This window comes from Maylandia zebra, linkage group LG4 (assembly GCF_041146795.1).
Source record: "Maylandia zebra isolate NMK-2024a linkage group LG4, Mzebra_GT3a, whole genome shotgun sequence".
Taxonomy (NCBI): Eukaryota; Metazoa; Chordata; class Actinopteri; order Cichliformes; family Cichlidae; genus Maylandia; species Maylandia zebra.
Window position 1 is genome coordinate 26,000,907 of NC_135170.1, and position 20,161 is coordinate 26,021,067.

General features: G+C 41.6%; 1 protein-coding gene across 1 annotated transcript; it reads right to left on the bottom strand.

Annotated features, from left to right (window-relative positions):
• Nucleotides 1–348: 348 nt before the first annotated feature.
• LOC106676053 (myosin heavy chain, fast skeletal muscle) lies at nt 349–14,055 on the bottom strand. Its single transcript, XM_024802217.2, has 40 exons — nt 14,009–14,055; nt 13,693–13,915; nt 13,452–13,595; nt 13,210–13,366; nt 13,008–13,035; nt 12,817–12,928; nt 12,631–12,723; nt 12,480–12,543; nt 11,980–12,078; nt 11,786–11,889; nt 11,554–11,692; nt 11,350–11,468; nt 11,101–11,250; nt 10,846–11,016; nt 10,452–10,758; nt 10,242–10,318; nt 6,889–6,976; nt 6,689–6,806; nt 6,447–6,570; nt 6,232–6,368; nt 5,875–6,130; nt 5,446–5,688; nt 5,135–5,311; nt 4,879–5,024; nt 4,693–4,783; nt 4,200–4,589; nt 3,968–4,094; nt 3,723–3,841; nt 3,300–3,496; nt 3,023–3,206; nt 2,764–2,929; nt 2,506–2,630; nt 2,104–2,412; nt 1,810–2,013; nt 1,602–1,727; nt 1,345–1,515; nt 1,106–1,210; nt 920–1,015; nt 674–805; nt 349–468 (listed from the first exon to the last, which is right to left on the bottom strand). Exons 2-40 carry the CDS (start codon nt 13,894–13,896, stop codon nt 451–453), a joined length of 5,817 nt encoding a protein of 1,938 aa, XP_024657985.2. The 5' UTR covers nt 13,897–13,915; nt 14,009–14,055; the 3' UTR covers nt 349–450.
• Between the last annotated feature and the right edge of the window lie 6,106 nt (nt 14,056–20,161).

Sequence of the window (20,161 nt, forward strand, 5' to 3'; positions counted from 1 at the left end):
TAAGTGACTTATCATTTTTAACCAGAGTAGCGAAAGACCGCATTAATAATGGCTTATAAAGCATTTACATTTTAATTAAAAAAATATTGACATATGCAGCCATTTGTTTAACTGATGTGACAATGGAAATTAATTGTTGTTTAATGGAAAATTTGCTTGTGAAGCACAATTTTTTTTAGGATTGCAAAAAATTTACTTTTAAATTATCATAGTTTTTGTGAAATGTGGTTTTCTTTTAAAGGTAAAGGAAAAGTGCTGTTTTCAAGAAATTACTGTGTTAAACATTGTATGTTTGATAGTGAATATTTTAGAACATACAATAAATAAAACTCTTTACATTTCATGAAATCATAATGAAAGTGTTTATTGAATTAATACATCATAAGCAGACAATTTAACAGTTAGTTCATATTTTATGAACACTGCCAAAAAGTTCCAAAAGAATGTGTCTTATTCAGCACTTTCACCCTGAAAAAAATAATGAAAGGTAAAATTATTCAACGCATATTAACAGTAAGCAATTTATTGCGTGTTGTTTTTGTACAAGTATCTACACTCTCTACTCTCTTCAAATCAAAGCAAATTAATAATACAAAGCAAACAACATTCAACATTATATCAAACACTCATCTGATCAACATTAAATGTTGTGTAAACGAATTAGATGAATTACCTTTCCAGCATCACGGCTCTTGGCTCTCAGTTTGTTGACCTGAGATTCAGCAATGTCAGCACGTTCCTGAGCTTCCTCCATCTCATGTTGGACCTTTCTCAGTCTGGACATGTGGGTGTTGGCCTGTTCCTCCTGTTCAGTGCAATAATATGTTTTATTTAAAAACATATCTGATCATATATGAGAGATATCTCAGTTATGAAGCTGTGAATTCCATATGTAAAAATCACAAAACATTTCACTCACAGCCTCCTCAGCCTGTCTCTTGTAAGCCTTGACTTTGAGCTGTAGCTTGTCCACCAGATCCTGAAGTCTGACCAAATTCTTCTTGTCCTCCTCAGTCTGCATAAACAACAAACTGTTACTGACGGCTGAAGAAGAAAGAATTTAGGAACTTAAATGTAATAGATGTTTAGGTAAATGTGTAATCACCTGGTAGGTGAGCTCCTTCACTCTCCTCTCATATTTGCGGACTCCTTTAACAGCATCAGCTCCACGCCTCTGCTCAGCTTCAACTTCAGTTTCTAGTTCACGGACCTTTAATGCCATGATAAGTAATCAGCTTTTAATAAATATTAAGAGTAGAAAGAAAATGGGTGGAGATCATGTGATGGCATCAAAGTGTTTATTTAATACTTGAATAATAACTCAAGAATATATGCAGTACATACCCTGGACTCCAGTTTCTGGAGCTGCTTCTTGCCACCCTTCATGGCGAGGTTCTCTGCCTCATCCAGACGGTGCTGCAGGTCCTTGACTGTGACCTCCAGGTTCTTCTTCATCCTCTCCAGGTGAGCACTGGTGTCCTGCTCCTTCTTCAGCTCCTCAGCCATCATGGCAGCCTGAAAGTATGGGTGGTATTGGCATTATTGATCAAGCATGAACAAACATTTTGAAAAGATAAGATGCTTGTAAAGTACTAACTTACATCAGTGATAGCCTTTTTGGCCTTCTCCTCAGCATTTCTTGCTTCTTGAACTGCATCATCCACCTCACCCTGAACCTGGACAAGGTCAGCCTCCAGCTTCTTCTTGGTGTTCAAAAGACTGGTGTTCTGAATGAAAAAGAAACCGTTTTAATGCTGTGATTCTCACTCTCTGATGTCTCAAAGTTCTTGTAAAGTAATGAATACCAACCTGAGAGTGAAGCAGTCCAACACGCTCGCTAGCATCAACCAACTCCTGCTCAGCCACTTTGCGTCCTCTCTCTGTCTGCTCCAGAGCGGCTCTCAGCTCCTCAATCTCAGCCACCATCAGACCATTTCTGCGCTCCACCATGGCGACCTGCTCCTTCATGTCTTCCTGTCCTCTGACTGCGTCATCCAGGTGCAGCTGAGCATCCTGATGACAAATAAAACAAATGATATTATCATTGTTTGCTTGGAGGTTAATTAAAAAAAACACAAACACACACACAATCTACCAACTCACCTTGAGCTGTCCTTGGACATTCCTCAGTTGTTTCTGTGCCTCAGCAGCCTGTCTGTTGGCATGGCTCAGCTGAATCTCCATCTCATTCAGGTCTCCCTCCATCTTCTTCTTGACTCTCAGGGCATCATTCCTGCTCCTGACCTCAGCATCAAGAGTGCTCTGCATGGAGTCAATCACCCTCTGGCTGTTCCTCTTGATCTGCTCCATCTCCTCGTCCTTCTCTGACAGCTTCCTGTCAATCTCACCTTTTACCTGGTTTAGCTCAAGCTGAACACGAAGGATCTTGGCCTCCTCGTGCTCCAGAGTTCCCTTTAAATAAAGGTTTATTTCAAAATAAACTGGAGAAGGGATAGTTTTATAAATGTAATTACAAACAAAGTACACTTTTATAAAATACATTACCTCAGCTTCCTCCAGAGCTGTCTGAATTTCAGACTTCTCAGTCTCAACAGTCTTCTTGGCCTTTTCCAGCTCATGGATGCTCTTTCCAGTCTCACCAATCTGCTCAGTCAGATCTGAGATCTCCTCTACAGAGCAAACACAGCCAAGAGTTTTAGTACTTGGAGCTGATATATGCAAATGTTTTGGCCACAACATAACATATAAATGAATATAAACATTAGAATCATATCCATATGATCTATAGCAAGATAAGCATACGCTGCAGGTTCTTGTTCTCTCTCTTCATGGTCTCAAGATGATCCAGAGCCTCTTCATATGAGTTCTTCATCTTGAACAACTCAGTGCTGAGAGAACGAGCCTCCTTTTGGGCTCCTTCCAGCTCTGCCTGGCTCTCCTCATACTTCTGCTTCCATTCTGCCAGGACCTAGATTAATTAAAAATGTATTAATTAAATAATTAGTTGTTGTAATGGGTGTAATTTCTCCTTTGATGATAGAGGTTATGTTTAAAACTTTACTTTATCAAAGTTCCTCTGCTTCTTGTCAAGGTTGGCAGCCAGAGCATTAGCTCTCTCCACATCAATCATGAGGTCCTCCACCTCACCCTGCAGCCTCTGCTTGGTCTTCTCCAGTGAGGCACACTTGGAGTTCACAGCCTCAATGGATTCCTCAGCCTCCTGCAGGCGCTGGGCAAGCTTTTTCCTGTTGTTAAAATATTTTTTTTTAAAATTAAGGCTGAATTGTTTGGTTTTAAATCTGAAAACTAATTTAAACAATAAAAGTATGGTGACTTACTTGGCCTCCTCCAGCTCCTCAGTTCGCTGGATGGCATCAGTCTCATATTTGGATCGCCACTGAGCCACCTCACTGTTGGCCTTGGACATTCCTCGCTGCAGCTCAGCCTTGGCCTCCTGCTCCTCCTCAAACTGCTCTCTCAGCAGATCACAGTCATGACGTGCTGACTGAACTGCATGAGCCAGGGCATTCTTGGCCTGTTGAAGTGACAGTTGATTTCAGATTTCGGGATTTTTTTTTTGTTGAAATCAATTTTAAAGTCTAATGCTGAGAGGATAACAAATTTAAGAGGTAAAACCTTAGAAAGATATTAGAGGATTATCTGTCTCAGAGTTACTGAGTGTCTCTGTAACTGATTAAAACTTGTCTCTGTTTTTATTAGTAAGTGCTGAAATTTAACAGAAGAGAGAAAACATTTCAGACCTTCACTTCCTCCTCAACGTGTCTCTTCAGTTCCTCAATCTGCTGAGTGAAGGCCTGCTTGCCCCTTGTGAGCTGAGAAACAAGAGCTTCTTTCTCCTCAAGCTGGCGACTGAACTCACCTGTAGTTAACACACATGTATTAAGCCCAGTTTGTTCCATTTCACCCACTGATTGGTTGTAGTTTTAGGTACCTGTAAATGACAAATTTCCAGAGACAGACTGTGTTTTTGTTATACATCACTTACCATTCTCTGTTTGAAGTCTCGCCTTCTGGGCATTAATGTCATTCAGCTGACGAACATTCTCATCATTTTTGGCTTTGAGTTCACTTAGTTGATCCTCAAGAGTCCTGCACATTTTCTCCAAGTTGCCCTGTCACCAAGTAATGCCATATCCATGTTAACAGTTAATGAGCTGCTTTGGCGGTCCTGAAATGTAAAAAAGAAAAAATCTGTTCTCTATAAATACTGTCCGCACCTTTGCTTTAGCAACAGCCTCCATGTTGCTGGAGAGGTCATCAATCTCCATCTTGTACTCGCTCTTCTCTTTCTCCAGCTTCTGTTTGACACGCTGGAGGTTGTCGATCTGCTCTCCGAGCTCTGCTACAGTGTCAGCCTGCTTCTTACGGAGAGCTGCTGCAGTAGCTTCATGCTGCAGAGTTGATTCCTCAAGATCACGACGCAGTTTCTGGAACTCAGCCTCTCGCTTCTTGTTCATCTCAATCTGAGCAGCTGTTGCTCCACCAGCTTCCTCGAGCCTCTCGCTGATCTCTTCAAGCTCCCTGGAGAGGTCGGCTCTCTGCTTCTCTACCTTAGCCCGAGCTGCCCTCTCAGCCTCAATCTCCTCTTCCAGCTCCTCAATACGAGCCTAGTTTGAAATTATTTGGATTTATCGATTAGAACCTAAACTAAACTAGGTTTTTGAATTATAATGAACAATATTCTTTATGAAGACTGGTCGTTAGTGTTACCTGAAGTTCTTTGATCTTCTTCTGAAGTTGAGCACCAAGGGATTGTTCATCTTCAATTTTGCTGAGAAGTTGGCTGATTTCAAAGTCCTTCCTTGGTGTGGAAGAAGTATGGTTTTACGATCATAGTCCATATGATTATTGCAATGCAGTGTGTGTAAAGAAAATTATTTACAAAAAAAGCCCTACTTCTTGATTTTCTCATCAGACTGCTGCTTGTCATTCTCCAGATCCATTATGGATTCCTGGGCCAGTTTCAGATCTCCCTCCAGCTTCCTCTTGGCTCTCTCAAGGTCCATGCGGAGCTTCTTCTCTTGCTCCAGTGAACCCTCAAGCTATAAAGTCATGTCAGTTGATTCAAGTGGTTGGTATGACAATGATTCAGCACTAAAATTCTTTCCATAAAAAACAAAAAACAACAACGTAATTTTTATAGTTTTCTTACATCATCAACTTGCTGTTCCAGCTTTGTTTTGGACTTGGTCAGAGTGTTGACTTTGTCTTCTTCGGCCTGGAGATCATCCAGTGTTTGCTGATGGGCCTCTTGTAAGGCTTTCTTCTCCTTAGTCAACTTGGCAATTGACTCATCTTGAGATGCCATCTCCTCTGTCAGGTTTTTCACCTGAAACAATGTGAATACATTAAGTTTAATTTTGTTCGAGATTTTGCTGATTATTTGATCGTTTAACATGTATATTCAAAGAACAACATTACATGTTTTAATTGAACTAAGTATACAATCAAAATGAACTGAACCTTGTTTTCTGTGGCATGTTTCTCCTTCTCCACTTTGGCCAAGGTGAGCTCCAAGTCATCAATGTCCTTCTTCAGCTCAGAGCATTCATCCTCCAGCTTCCTCTTCTTAGCAGTCAGCTCAGCATTGATTTCCTCTTCATCCTCCAGTCTCTCACTTGTCTCTTTGAGTTTTGCTTCAAGCTGGATTTTGCTCTTAATGAGCCCCTCACACCTTTCTTCAGCATCAGAGAGATTGTCAACTTCCTATAATACATGTTGAACACACAAGTTAGATTATTTGTGACAAAAGTGTAGTTAAAATCATAATTTTAACTACACTTTTGTTTTAGCAAATAAATAATCAGAGGGAGAGACAAACATGTGGTCTTTTTATATCTACCTTATATACATGAACTATAGGTGCAATGTATACTTTTCTCTACTACTTACTGCAGCCACTTGAAGTTGCAGGTCATTCTTCTCCTGCAGCAGGCTGACCATCTTCTCTTCCAGTTCCTTCTTCTTAGCCAGAGCAGCAGCCAGGTCTGTCTTCATCTTATCATAGTTCTCCTTCATGTTCTGCAACTCCTTCTCAGTCTCAGCACTCTTCAGAAGAGGCTTGATCTTGAAATATACTTTCAGCCATGGCCAGTTCTTGACATTCATGAAAGAACGGATGTTGTACTGGATGGTGTAGATAGATTCTCTAAAAACCAAACATGAGAGTGTTACTTTGTGTCGTCGGATCTTAATATGAGGAAGGAAATACAAAAGAGAATACAATAGAGTTTACTATGATAATGTTACCTCCTCTCCATCATCTTCACAAACTCTTTCCTCATGACGTATCCTCTGCAGAGAGCCTGAGTCATGGTCACCAGCTCAGCCAGTTTCTCATCTCTCAACTCCTCAAGAGTGCCCAGCAGACCAGCTTTGAAGAACACCTATTTAATCATTGAAAACATAAGTACAAGTACAAAGGGACAGTTTTTGTTAATGTCTATTAATATAATGAAGTGTACCTTTGTGTGCCCAAACATGTATTGTGTGTGATCCACATCAATGGAGCCAAGCAGCTTCTCTGAAGCTTTCTTGTTGTCAATGAACTGTCCCTCAGGGATGACACTGGCATTCAACACTTTGTATCTTCAAGAGAGATACAATTACAGTTGTTACTTAGATTTTTCTTCCATCATATTCAAGTTTGTCCTTTACAACAACCATGAAACCATTTTTCCTTTCCAATATTGTAATGTGCTGTCACCTCTGCTTGAAGTCACCATAGAGGATTCTGCTGGGGAAACCCTTTCTGCAGATTCTGATGCCCTCCAGTACACCGTTACACCTCAGCTGGTGGATGACCAGGAAGTTCTCCATAAGGCCTGAGAGTCAGAAATGCATAATGTTTCAAATCTTTTCTATATTCTTACTGTCATTTTTACAGTTAATATTACTGTAGGGTACCTGGGGTCTTTGTCTCATTGGGAATCAGGCAACGGACAAAGTGAGGATGAGTGCTTCTTAAGTTGGTCATCAGCTTGGCCAGATTCTCCTGTAGATCAGCATCATTAGATAATAGGTTGATACTATTTAAAAATGAGCATTTAATTTACACACATATCTATATCTATCTATATATCTATATATATCTATATATATATCTATATATATATCTATATATATATATATATATATATATATATATATATATATATATATATATATATCAACATTCGAAAGAAGGGACTGCTCTCACAGCTAGAGATTGACGAGGTACAACACAAATGCTACGGCAAGGAGGAGTCAGGACGCCAGGTCAAGGGGGAGATATCATCACCCCCACCCGAGATTGGGTACATAGCCCCAAGTGCGATAGGAGAAGGATCATTGAGTGCGAGAGGAACTGACCTGAAAAATAGGATCATGGCCAAGCTTGAAACCTGGATCCCCCATAGCCGGTTACCAAGATTACGTGAAGTACCCTCAGAAGGTCTGCTAGATGATGGTAATGCAGCACTACGGACAATACCTACAACCACGATTACCGACACTAACAAGCTGATCTACAATACGGCAGCAGTGATCAGTGAGATGCTTGGCTACAAGTTGAACAGCCACAAGGGGCAGTACCCTCCATGGAGGAGGAGGCTAGAGGGCAAGATCAAAGTAGCACGGAGGGAGGTTAGCCAACTAACGGAGTTGCAGAAATACAGCAAGCTGTCCATACCTGAGGCCTTGGAAACTGCCAAGCAAAGACTCACAGCCTTGGCCACCCGGTTGAGGAGGTACACCAGAGAGATAGAAGACAGGAGAATAAACCAGCTGTTCTCCACAGAACCAGCAAAGGTGTACTCTCAGTGGCAAGGGAACAATAATAATAAGAGAACAGCACCACCAAGGCTGGAGACGGAGCAATACTGGAAGAGCATATGGGAGAAGGATGCAATCCATAACGGCAATGCTCAGTGGCTAGTGGATCTGAGGGCAGACCACAGCGACCTCCCTGAACAGGGTCCAGTAACCATCACAGTGGCAGATATCCAAGAAAGGGTCTCCAGTATGAAGAGTTGGACAGCACCAGGGCCCGACATGGTTCATGCCTACTGGCTAAAGAAGCTGACTGCACTCCACGAGTGTCTGGCAGCACAAATGAACCAGCTGCTAGTTAACGAGAGACACCCGGAATCAAATCATATCGCATCATATCGGCTAAGATGAACAGGCACATGGGTCAATACATGAGCGGGACACAGAAAGGAATTGGCAAGAATACCAGAGGTGCAAAACACCAGCTACTGGTAGACAGAACAGTCAGCCGAGACTGCAAGACCAGACTGACCAACCTGTGCACTGTCTGGATTGATTACAAGAAGGCCTATGACTCAATGCCCCACAGCTGGATACTGGAATGCCTAGAATTGTACAAGATCAATGGGACCCTAAGAGCCTTCATCAGGAACTCAATGGGGATGTGGCGTACAACACTGGAGGCCAACTCCAAGCCCATAGCACAAGTCACCATCAAGTGCGGGATCTCCCAAGGAGATGCTCTGTCCCCACTGCTGTTCTGCATAGGCCTGAACCCCCTCAGTGAGATCATTAACAAGACTGGCTACGGATACCGACTACGGAACGGAGCAGTTGTCAGCCACCTCCTGTACATGGATGACATCAAGCTGTATGCCAAGAGTGAACGAGACATCGATTCACTGATCCACACTACCAGGCTATACAGCAATGACATTGGAATGTCGTTCGGACTGGAGAAGTGTAGTCGGATGGTAACAAAGAGAGGGAAGGTAGTCAGAACTGAGGGGATTGAACTACCAGAAGGCAACATTGCAGACATAGAGGACAGTTACAAGTACCTGGGGATCCCGCAGGGGAATGGGAACAATGAAGAGGCCGCTAGAAAAGCTGCAACCACCAAGTACCTGCAGAGGGTCAGGCAAGTCCTGAGGAGTCAGCTGAATGGTAAGAACAAGATCCGGGTCATCAACAAGTACGCCCTGCCCGTGATCAGGTACCCTGCTGGGGTAATAGGCTGGCCAAAGGAGGAGATAGAAGCCACTGACATAAAGACAAGAAAGCTCCTTACCATGCATGGAGGGTTTCACCCCAAGTCCAGCACCCTGAGGCTGTACGCTTGGACATTCCTCAGTTGTTTCTGTGCCTCAGCGGGAGCAGAAGGAAGGGGGCCGGGGACTGGTGAGTGTCAGCACCACAGTCCAGGATGAGACAACGAACATCCAAGAATACATTGGGAAGATGGCCCCAACTGACCGATTGCTCAGTGAATACCTCAGGCAGCAGAAACCCAAGAAAGAGGAGGGAGACGAGGAACCATCATGGAAGGATAGGCCCCTGCACGGTATGTACCACCGGCAGATAGAGGAGGTGGCTGATATCCAGAAATCCTACCAGTGGCTGGACAAAGCTGGACTGAAAGACAGCACAGAGGCACTAATCATGGCAGCACAAGAACAAGCTCTGAGTACAAGATCCATAGAGGCTGGGGTCTATCACACCAGGCAAGACCCCAGGTGCAGGCTGTGTAAAGATGCCCCAGAGATAATCTAGCACATAACAGCAGGGTGCAAGATGCTAGCAGACAAGGCATACATGGAACGCCATAACCAAGTGGCCGGCATAGTGTACAGGAACATCTGTGCCGAGTATAACCTGGAAGTCCCGAGGTCAAAATGGGAGATGCCCCCAAGGGTGGTGGAGAATGACCGAGCTAAGATCCTGTGGGACTTCCAGATACAGACGGACAAAATGGTGGTGGCTAATCAACCGGACATAGTGGTGGTAGACAAACAGAAGAAGACGGCCGTAGTGATCGATGTAGCGGTTCCCAATGACAGCAATATCAGGAAGAAAGAACACGAGGAGCTGGAGAAATACCAAGGGCTCAGAGAAGAGCTCGAGAGGATGTGGAGGGTGAAGGTAATGGTGGTCCCCGTGGTAATCGGAGCACTAGGTGCGGTGACTCCCAAGCTAGGCGAGTGGCTCCAGCAGATCCCGGGAATAACATCAGAGATCTCTGTCCAGAAGAGCGCAGTCCTGGGAACAGCTAAGATACTGCGCAGGACCCTCAAGCTCCCAGGCCTCTGGTAGAGGACCCGAGCTTGAAGGATAAACTGCCCGCAGGGGCGTGCTGGGTGTTTTTATATATATATATATATATATATTATATATATATATATATATATAAAAAAAAAACACAGACAAAAAAAACCATATATATATATATATATATATATATATATATATATATATATATATATATATATATATATATAATCTATACATACTCTGAAAAGAGCAGACACGGTCTGGAAGGAACCACCCTTCTTCTTGCCACCCTTCTTGCCACCACCACCAGCAGCCTCTGTTTTCATAAACAGTAAATTTCATTACTGGAATTGAAAAAATATTTTTCACTGTATAATTTTAGCCTGCAGTATGCACATTGTAGCTATCTGTACTGGACATGGGAGTTTGTGAGCACTTTTTTTTCTTACCTTCAGCTCCAGCATGGGCTGCGTACAGTAAGCACAGCAGTTTGTTTGAAGACTTCTGGTAGAGCTGCACAACTGAGTCATTCAGTGGGTCCTTGTTCTTGTCCAGCCAGCCAGTGATATTGTAGTCCACTGTACCAGCATAGTGAACCAGGGAGAAGTGTGCCTCAGCCTTGCCCTTTCCAGGCTTTGGTTTCTCAAATGCTTTGGTCTTGCCAAGATGCTGATCGTGCAGCTTGTTCTTGAACGTTGTGTCAGAGGCCTTGGGGAACATGCACTCCTCTTCAAGGATGGAGAAGATGCCCATTGGCTGAGAAAATGGCACAAATCATATTAAAATTTCAAGGGAGGTAACATATGCAACCACATGTACATTTCTTCCTGAGCAGCTGTTTACCTTCTCAATAAGCTCAATGCAAGCAGCCAAGTCCATACCAAAGTCAATGAACTCCCATTGAATGCCTTCTTTCTTGTACTCCTCTTGCTCCAGGACAAACATGTGATGGTTGAAAAACTGTTGCAGTTTCTCATTGGTGAAGTTGATGCAGAGTTGCTCCAAGCTGTTGAACTGTAATAGTACAACCATGTCTAACTTCATGGCAATAAAGTCTTTAAAGTTTAAGAAATGTGTTGAAATGTTTCAAGTGCTCACATCAAAGATCTCAAACCCAGCGATATCCAGCACTCCAATGAAGAACTGTCTGGGCTGCTTTGTGTCCAGCATCTCATTGATACGGATAACCATCCACAAGAACATTTTCTCATAGATAGATTTGCACAGAGCCGAGACAGCATTGTTGACCTGGCAAACAAGAATTTATAATTATACAAAACCATATGAATACAGCTATAATGTTTATAATTATAATATGATTATACAAGTCTCCCTTTTATGAATTACCTGTGGGACGGTCTGACCTTTGGTCACCATCTCATTGCCAACCTTGACTCTTGGGTAGCACAAAGCTTTCAGCATATCAGCCGAGTTCAGGCCCAATAGGTACGCAATCTTGTCAGCCACTGTTGGATTAAAACAAATCATTATAATACCTAATAAATACAAATACTTCAAACATTTCTCCATTATAGAAATTTTTCACAATACCCTCGGTGCCATCAGGTTCAGCCTGCTCTTCACGCTGCTTCTGCTTGAATTTCATGTTGCCATGATGCATCACAGCACCAGTCAGCTTGTAGATGCTTAACTTCTCTTCACCAGTAAAGCCCAAGATGTCAATAGCAGTCTGTAAGAAAAAAATGAAATCAGCTATCAATAAATAAAACAAAAGAAGATATTTATGGTTAAGTATAAGATTCTGTGTCAAATGTGATTTTACATCTGTTGCAATGAACTCCTCCACATCATCGATGCTCTTGACAGTGATTTCACCCTGACTGATCATTGGATAGTCATAAGGGTTAGTTGTGATCAGAAGAGCCTCTGAAAGGAGAAATGAAGTTAACTTGTTTTTTGCTTAGAATGTGATTTTAATGGTTTTAAAATTTAAATTTAGGTGTCCTGTCAGCATACCCAGAAGCTCAGGCTTGTGGCCTGTCATCAGCTGATAGAAGATATGGTAGCTCCTCTCAGCAGACAACTGGAAGGTGACACGGGACTTCTCCAGCAGATCTAAGGACAACAGATTAATTTTGACACTGTAGACATGAGACATCACAGTCAAAACTGCAAAATGGATCATACATGCATTTATTTCCTTGGCTGTCATTGGGCGTGTTTGAAACTTTTTTCAGTTCTGTTGCTTTACTTATAACGTGCTTCACAGTATACCTTATTATACTTTAAATGTTCCGTGAAGTTGCAATATGTTCCTACTTATACTTACACACGATAACTGCTGGGTTACAGTATATAACTTATATATATAGCGTAACCACACTGTTCATGCATCCGTGTGTTCCACCACAACAGACAATATTACTTCTTCTGAAATTAAGTGACTCATCTCTTTATGTGCTGTAAAATAATTTCTATCACAGATAATGGTAATTTACACTGTGGTTCAAACTTACATGTTTCAATATCAGCTGAGGCCAGCTTGCCAGATGTGCCAAAGTGAATCCTGATGAATTTACCCTACAGGGGTAGATCTTTATTAATATTGCCTTTCATGAGAGCAAGTAGTAAAAAGCTCATTTACATTAACTCATTTTAATCACTTACAAATCGAGAGGAGTTGTCATTCCTCACAGTCTTGGCATTACCGTAGGCCTCCAACAGAGGGTTGGCAGCAACAATCTGATCCTCAAGAGAGCCCTGCAAGAATATATTGTTTTTATGTGAGCTGATCTTCCAAAATTGATTTTCTTTTTCTGTCACAAAGACTTTGACGCAGAATAAAGAATCTACCTGCATTTTGCCAGGTGTTGGCTCAGCCTTCTTAGCTCCAAGAGCTGCAATTGTTGCAAAGTACTGGATGACACGTTTGGTGTTGACAGTCTTTCCCGCACCGGATTCTCCACTGGGGTTTAGGGGACACATTGTTAAAATGCCTTTATATCGTTTTTATATATTTTGCATACAGTTTTTATTATACTCACGTAATCAGGACAGACTGGTTCTCACGATCTAAAAGAAAAACATATAAGCATGTCTTGAATAATCTTAGTATTCATTTATTTCCTATCACTTATAAGTAGCTATGTGGTAAGAAGCAATTTTTTTCACGCAATGATTAATGGTCATCTCTTTAAGTAGAAGTCCTAAATGCATTTAAAGGCTTTAATAGGAAATTGAGCTTACCAGTGAGCATGGCCTGATAGGCATTGTCAGAGATGGAGAAGATGTGGGGTGGAGCCTCAATCCTCTTCTTTCCTCTGTATCCTGCTACACATGTAGCATCATATACAGGAAGCCACTTGTAGGGATTGACGACAACGCAGAACAACCCAGAGTAGGTCTGTATCATAGACAATAAATATCATTTAAACATTTACAGATCAGCATGATACTTTCCTCTCACACACAGCAATGTGAAAACTTACGTAGATCATCCATGATGCATAACGCTCTTTGAGGTTAAACAACACAGATGGCTCATTAAGGTGGGTCATCATGGCCATGTCCTCCATCTTATCAAACTTTGGAGGGTTTCTAGGGTGGATTTCATCCTCCTTTACAGTGACCGTCTGAATAGATTTTAATGATCCATCAGACAACTTCATCTTTCACAGTTCGGCATTATATATTTAACAAACAGATAAAGTACATAGATTATTCATCTACCTTTCCTCCGTCTGTCTCAACAGTGGCTTTACCACCCTCCTTCTTGACGAGTTTGCCCTTGACATACATCTCATCAGTATCAGTCACAAAGAAGGCCGTCTTGGCATCAAATGGAGCAGTCTGGGCCTCAATCCTCTCCTTTTCTGGCTTGCGGAGGTAAATGGCCGCTGGGCCATACTGCGCCATCTCCGCGTCTGTGCTCATGGTGGCACTTTACTAGAGACTGAAAATATGATGGATTGACACATAATTCAAATACTGTACTTATTATACAAACCATAATTAACATCCATTCTTTTTGATTCGTGGAGTTTACCTCAGCTGATGCAAACAGAAATTCCTTAATATCCTGTGTATGTCAAGGTGCTATAAAATAAGTAAAGGTATATCAATGGACACTTTACTCTTTAGTTTAAGAATCAATTCAAAAAGCAAAATTTTCAATGCCATTAAAAAATATAATAACCCAACACTTAAAAGTGTAAAATATAAACTTAATGAGAGCATATAATACACAGTAGATAAAACATGGTAGCTGAATCCTTTACTGTACTCACCCGTCTTAGATGCCCGTCAGCTAGAGCAAATGTCCAGAGCTGCTGCTTTTATAAACAACGACTCTGCTTCCTCAGCATTTACACTCTCCTTAGTTTGGTCATGAATGTCTGACACCTTGCTTCTTGATACTGATATGGTCAAAAATAAATGAATTACTTTGATTAATTTTCCACATATGAAATCCTTCTTTTCTTATAAAACATATTTTTTAAATTAAAAAAAATAAAATGTAAAATTCTCATGTTAATATAGCTGGATTCCTTAATGAAAAAAAATATTGTCAATGTATTTTGGTTCATATATTCCTTCAAATGATTATGCCCCTAAAAATGGAAAATGTACGAAATTTTAACAGAATAGTTAGTGGTAAATCACAACAGTGCTCTGCATGGTTTGTGGGTTATTCATTCCAGTAAATCTTGAAGATAAATTGATATTAACTTGACACAGTATTTAATAAGCTTGTCTGTGCGCCCAAGTATCTTTGATATTTTGATATCCAGTTTTAAACTTGCAGTGCCACTGGTGTATAGTTACATGACATAAAAATCCAAGACATCTGGTATAAAATTCAGAGTCAGACTTTCTGTTATTGCCAGAAAGGTGTTATATATAGCCACTGGGAACATAATATTAGGTACTTTAATACTATAAAATAGCTTGGTATGATTACATTTAATATCTAGTTGGATACAAATGAACATACAGTGTTTAGGTTCCAATTTTGATGAACTAAGTGATAAATTGTTGCTGGATGGGAACATCTGGGATCACAGCCAGGATTAGCTTTCATTTCCAAAGCTTGCAGAGACTTGTCTTAATGTTTGCTATCTTTCTAGCAGGACACGAGATACTATCATGGTCAAAAATAAATCCAGCAAAGGGTGGAAGGAGTGATTTGTGGTCGGCTCAAAAGATAGATATGTTCATTTTTCAACATCATAGGGATTAGGATTAAAGACAAGAAATTAATCATTTGAGCTTATCTATTTGATTTTCAAGTTTTTTTTCATGAAGAGTAGTCAGGTGTCAAAAGCAATATGTTGTGTGTTTTCACTCTAATTCCAAGGGCCAGGTGGAATTACAACTGCAGAGCAGACACAGCATTACAACCAAAAATGGAAACATTTTACTCTGCTTTTTTTTTAGCCCTAGTATTACAGAAGAACACATTACACAGATTGCAGTCTAATGTTGTAGTGCTTTGCGAGGTGTAGAGTATTAAGTGTTTAATGTCATAATACTCTGAGGAACCCCCTCTCTGTGCGCCCCTAAATTTATGGATGCTCTTCAATGCATCCATCAAAATATGAATGTATGTAAATGTTACAGAATTCATTCTGTTGTTGTGATTTGGCACTATATAAATAACATTGAATTTAATTGAATTGAATTCAAAGACAATGGCAGTTGGAATAAACGCATTGAGGCAATTGTACCGCTGAGTTTAAAGTTTAAAGATGAATTGAGGGGAGAAAACGCTTTGTTTTCCAACACCGTTCTAAATGCCATAAGCTCACAGCCACAGCAGGAGTCGAACCCGGAAGTATCCCTCCACAGCCGGTTTTCAGAGTTGCCGCGACGTGGGAGGAGCCAATCAGAAGAGGGACCTCAAATCAGCTGACGTGGGTCATGTGACAGGGAGTAGTTGATATGGGTTACACAATCCTTGAGGGGAATCCTCATTTTCGCCAGTTCAGAGGATTTATGGGCTTGATGGATGATCTGCACAAAGCCCAGGAGACAATGCAAACTGGGGTAGTCCCGGGATTCAGCACTGAAGCAGCAGCAGCAGTGGACAGAGCTCTAAATGATGCAACAATGGCAAAGACATGAAAATAGGATTTCTGCATTTTCTGTATTTCCTACCCTAATAAGGCTCCACTTTGAACATTGTTTATATTTACTTTACTGTCTTCATTTGTTTGTTCATTTGTTTTACTATGACAACTGTTCCGTTAGATTTTTAATATTTATGCAAAAGAGTGATTTAGGAACTTTAGGTCTAACTCTCACCATGAAAGACCTTAGATCAGGAGTGAGTGGTAAGGGCTAGGTAAGGGCCTTGAAGTCCAGTTTGTCCTAATTGTGGTCTCATTTTGGGTTGTTCAATCCAGCACTGGATGCCTCCTTGTCCTTTAGGACATTCTCTCCACCAGTGTCCACATTCTCCACATGTATTCCAGGTAGCGTAAACTTCATAATTTAAGAGTGGCGGACAGAGGTGGGTAGTAATGAGTTACATTTACTCCGTTACATTTACTTGAGTAAGTTTTTGAAAAAAAAAGTACTTTTAAAGTACCTTTTTTGCACGATACTTTTTACTTTTACTTGAGTACATTTGTGAAGAAGAAACTGTACTTTTACTCCGCTACATTTACAAAATTCGATTCGTTACTCTTTAAAAAATAATTAGTTTAACACATTAGATAATATGCTGCCAGTGGAGTTTCCGGTAACTTTTTTACCAATGAGATGTGGCCATGCAGTCACATGACCAGTTTGAAACTGTGGCGGGCAGAGCGGCCCAAGCGTTTCAAAGTAGCGGACACACGGAAAGAAGAAACATGAAAACATGGCAGAGTCGCTTAAAAGCAGTACAAAAGAACAGCTATGTCTTCAGTGTCGGTGTCTTCAGTGAGAGCCAAAACAAACCAACTTTTCAGCGTGAAACAATTAAACTTGTGTAACTGAGGGCCCCCCCACCTTCTTCAAATCCAACAAAAGTGGTATCAAACGTTTGTGCTACGTTTGTGCTGCAAAATTTTCGTTTGTACTGCTATCATTTTAAAGATATTAATAAAAATTTCTAGAGGATATCAGAGGTCAACCAGCTCCCCCACATTACCCAAATCCAACAAAAGTGGTGTCAAACGTTTGTGGTACGTTTATGCTGGTTTATGCTGCAAAACTTTTCGTTTGTGCTGCTATCATTTAAAGATATTAATAAAAATTTCTAGAGGTCATCAAAGGTCAACCAGCCCCCCACATTAATGGAATCAAACAAAATTGGTGTCAATCAACTGTGCTATGTTTGTGCTGGTTTGTGCTGCTAAAATTGTCGTTTGTTCTGCTTCTGTTTTAAAGATATTAATGAAAAGGTAAAGGTCAAAAGGTCAACCAGCCCCCCCACATTACCCAAATCAAAGAAAATTGATGTCAAACGTTTGTGCTACGTTTGTGCTTGTTTGTGCTGCAAACATTTTTGTTTGTGCTGCTAACATTTTAATAAAATAAGGTCTTGATGCGTGCTTAATCATCCAGGTAAGTAAATCCCAAAAGGTTGATTCTGTTCATCTGGACATTTTCAGTTGGAGAAACGTTTCGTCACTCATCCAAGTGACTTCTTCAGTCTCAGCTGACTGCAGGTTTCCCCAACCTTATAAACAGTACATTTGCATAGTGAAGGAAATTAGCACCACTTAATGAACAAAGTGCTGGTGGGTTAGTTCCATGATTGTTAGTATGCAAATTCTTATGACCATTGATCAATGATAACTAATCAAAGCCTACTGATTAATGGCCATGAGTACCATTCACAGAAAGTGGGGAATGGCTACAATCACAGCATTGTAGGATGGCGAAAGATGTACCCTTGGGCCCCCCTTCTCGATTCAGAGATGGTCAGCATCCTGGCAGCCCGATGGACAAAGCTGTCTCTCAGTCTGTGTGTTCTGGCCCGGAGGCTCTTCAGTATCCTTCCTGATGGCAGCAAACTGAAGACGCTGCTGAAGGGATGAGTGGAGTCCCCTGTAATGGAGAAGACCTTCCAGATGAGGCAGGTGCAGCTGCTCTCACCACCCGTTGTCATTTTTTCCTGCAGGACCCAGTGCAGGAGTCATACCACACAGTGATGCAGCTAGTGAGGATACTCTCAACTGTGCCTCTGTAGAAGGTGCTCATAATGGGGGTTGAATCTCTTGTGCTTCTCAGTTTGCAGAGGAAGTAGAGTCGCTGTTGGTCTTCTCCACATTTAGGGACAGGTTGTTGTTGCTGTACCACTCAGCCAGATGGTTAACTTCACCCCTGTAGTAGATCTCGTCGTGAAGAGAAGGGGGCTCAACACACATCCTTGGGGAGCCCCCGTATTCAGTGTTCTTGGGCTGGAGGTGTTGCTGTCGACCCGTACTATCTGCTGTCTTCCTGTCAAGAAATCTAGCAGCCAGTTATACAGCAAGGTGCTGATCCCCAGCAGATCTAGTTTGTCAATGAGTTGCTGGGGAATGATGATGCTGAAGGCTGAACTGAAGTCTATGACATATGAGTCTCTAGTGTTCAGATGTGTGAGGGCTGAGTGAGGGGCAGTTGAAATTCCATCATCGGTTGAGCGTTTTGACCGGTATGCGAACTCAAATGGATCCAGGTTGGGGGAAAGCGATAATTTGATTTGATGCATGACTAACCGTTCAAAGCACTTCATAATGATGGAGGTGAGTTTGACAGGACGGTAGTCCTTAAAGCAGGAGGTAGATGACTTCTTGGGTACAGTAATGATGGTGGAGGCTTTGAGGCATGTGGGAACGGCGGCCTGACCCTAGTGATGTGTTAAAGATGTCTGTGAAGACATTTGTGAGTTCCATAGCATAATCCGTCAGTGCTCGTCCAAGGATGTTATCAGGACCTGGAGCTTTGCGTGTACTGATTTTGGCAAGGGATCTCCACACACTGTCTGGGGATTTGTTCACCACGGTCTGCAGAGTGGGATTGTAGTCTGTGATGGTTTGTATTCCTTGTTACTGCCTCCAAGTATCTCTGCTGTCCAGTGTTGGGGAGTAACGGAATACATGTACCGCCGTTACGTGTTTAGAATACAAAATATGAGTAACTGTATTCCGTTACAGTTACCGTTTAAAAAGGTGGTATTCAGAATACAGTTACTTTGTTGAAATAAATGGATTACACTGTGGTACTTTCCTGTTTCATATTGTCGCGGGTCAGGACTGTTTGGGTTTTGTTTGACAGCTACGTTCTGTTGTTCCAGGCGGCAGCGTTACAGTTGCCATGGTTACAGGGCTCTCTCTCTCTCTGCGACTGTGTGTTTCCTGGGTGAGAGAGCGCCTTTTCGTTGTTGTTGTTGTTGTGCTAAGCTAACAGGCAGAATGCAACAAGCATAGCTCTAAAGAATGTAGCATCATGGGCAGTGTAGTCGGTGTTGCAGGGAGAATGGCCTGCCATACACGTTATGGGTCTGTGAGCGCGAGGAGGGAGAAAAAGGCGAGTGGAAAGGTACGAGTTGTCGTCGAGGAAAAACGGGAGCTGGAAGCATGTAAATATAATAATAACCACTGCAGCCAAGAAGAGTGCCTGACGAGCCCAGTTGTAAGTAAGCTATTAAAACTCGACTGTACACCGTGTTCGTGTTTTCCTCCGAAAACAATAAGTTCCGTTGGAGCAGCCTTTCAACGCCTCTCTCTGTCTCTCGCAAGAAAAATTGACCCACACAACAAAGTAAAGCTATTTTTCGGCTATGAGCCGACAGGGACCCCGCCGTATTAGTCAGAGGTCCCTTTACTACAGTTCGGAGTCGCGGACCTTCAGTAATAGTAATAAATCACACAGCAATAGTACATTCACGTTGTTGCAAAAAGCATGATAATATATTAAGTAATCCAAAGTATTCAGAATACGTTACTCTCATTGAGTAACGTAACGGAATACGTTACAGAATACATTTTGGGGCATGTATTCTGTATTCTGTAACGGAATACATTTTAAAAGTAACCTTCCCAACACTGGTCTTATGTTACAGCAGCTGTGTCAAGCTTGAGCTGCGAGTCATATTTTCGGCGCTACGTTGTAGTGAGATAAGTTTGTGGGTGTTTTGTGCAGCTTCGGCTGTCTTTTTAATTGCTCGCTGGTTAGCTAGCGTGAGCTATAAGCTAACAGCTAGCCTGGTTAAACAAGCTAGAGT

Coding starts and splice junctions, on each gene's coding strand:
- LOC106676053 (XM_024802217.2), bottom strand. CDS start 13,896: ATGAGCACAGACGCGGAGATGGCGCAGTATGGCCCAGCGGCCATTTAC. Junction 13,596..13,692: donor TTGAGACAGACGGAGGAAAG/GTAGATGAATAA, acceptor AAATCTATTCAG/ACGGTCACTGTAAAGGAGGA. Junction 11,890..11,979: donor CCACAAGCCTGAGCTTCTGG/GTATGCTGACAG, acceptor TTCTCCTTTCAG/AGGCTCTTCTGATCACAACT.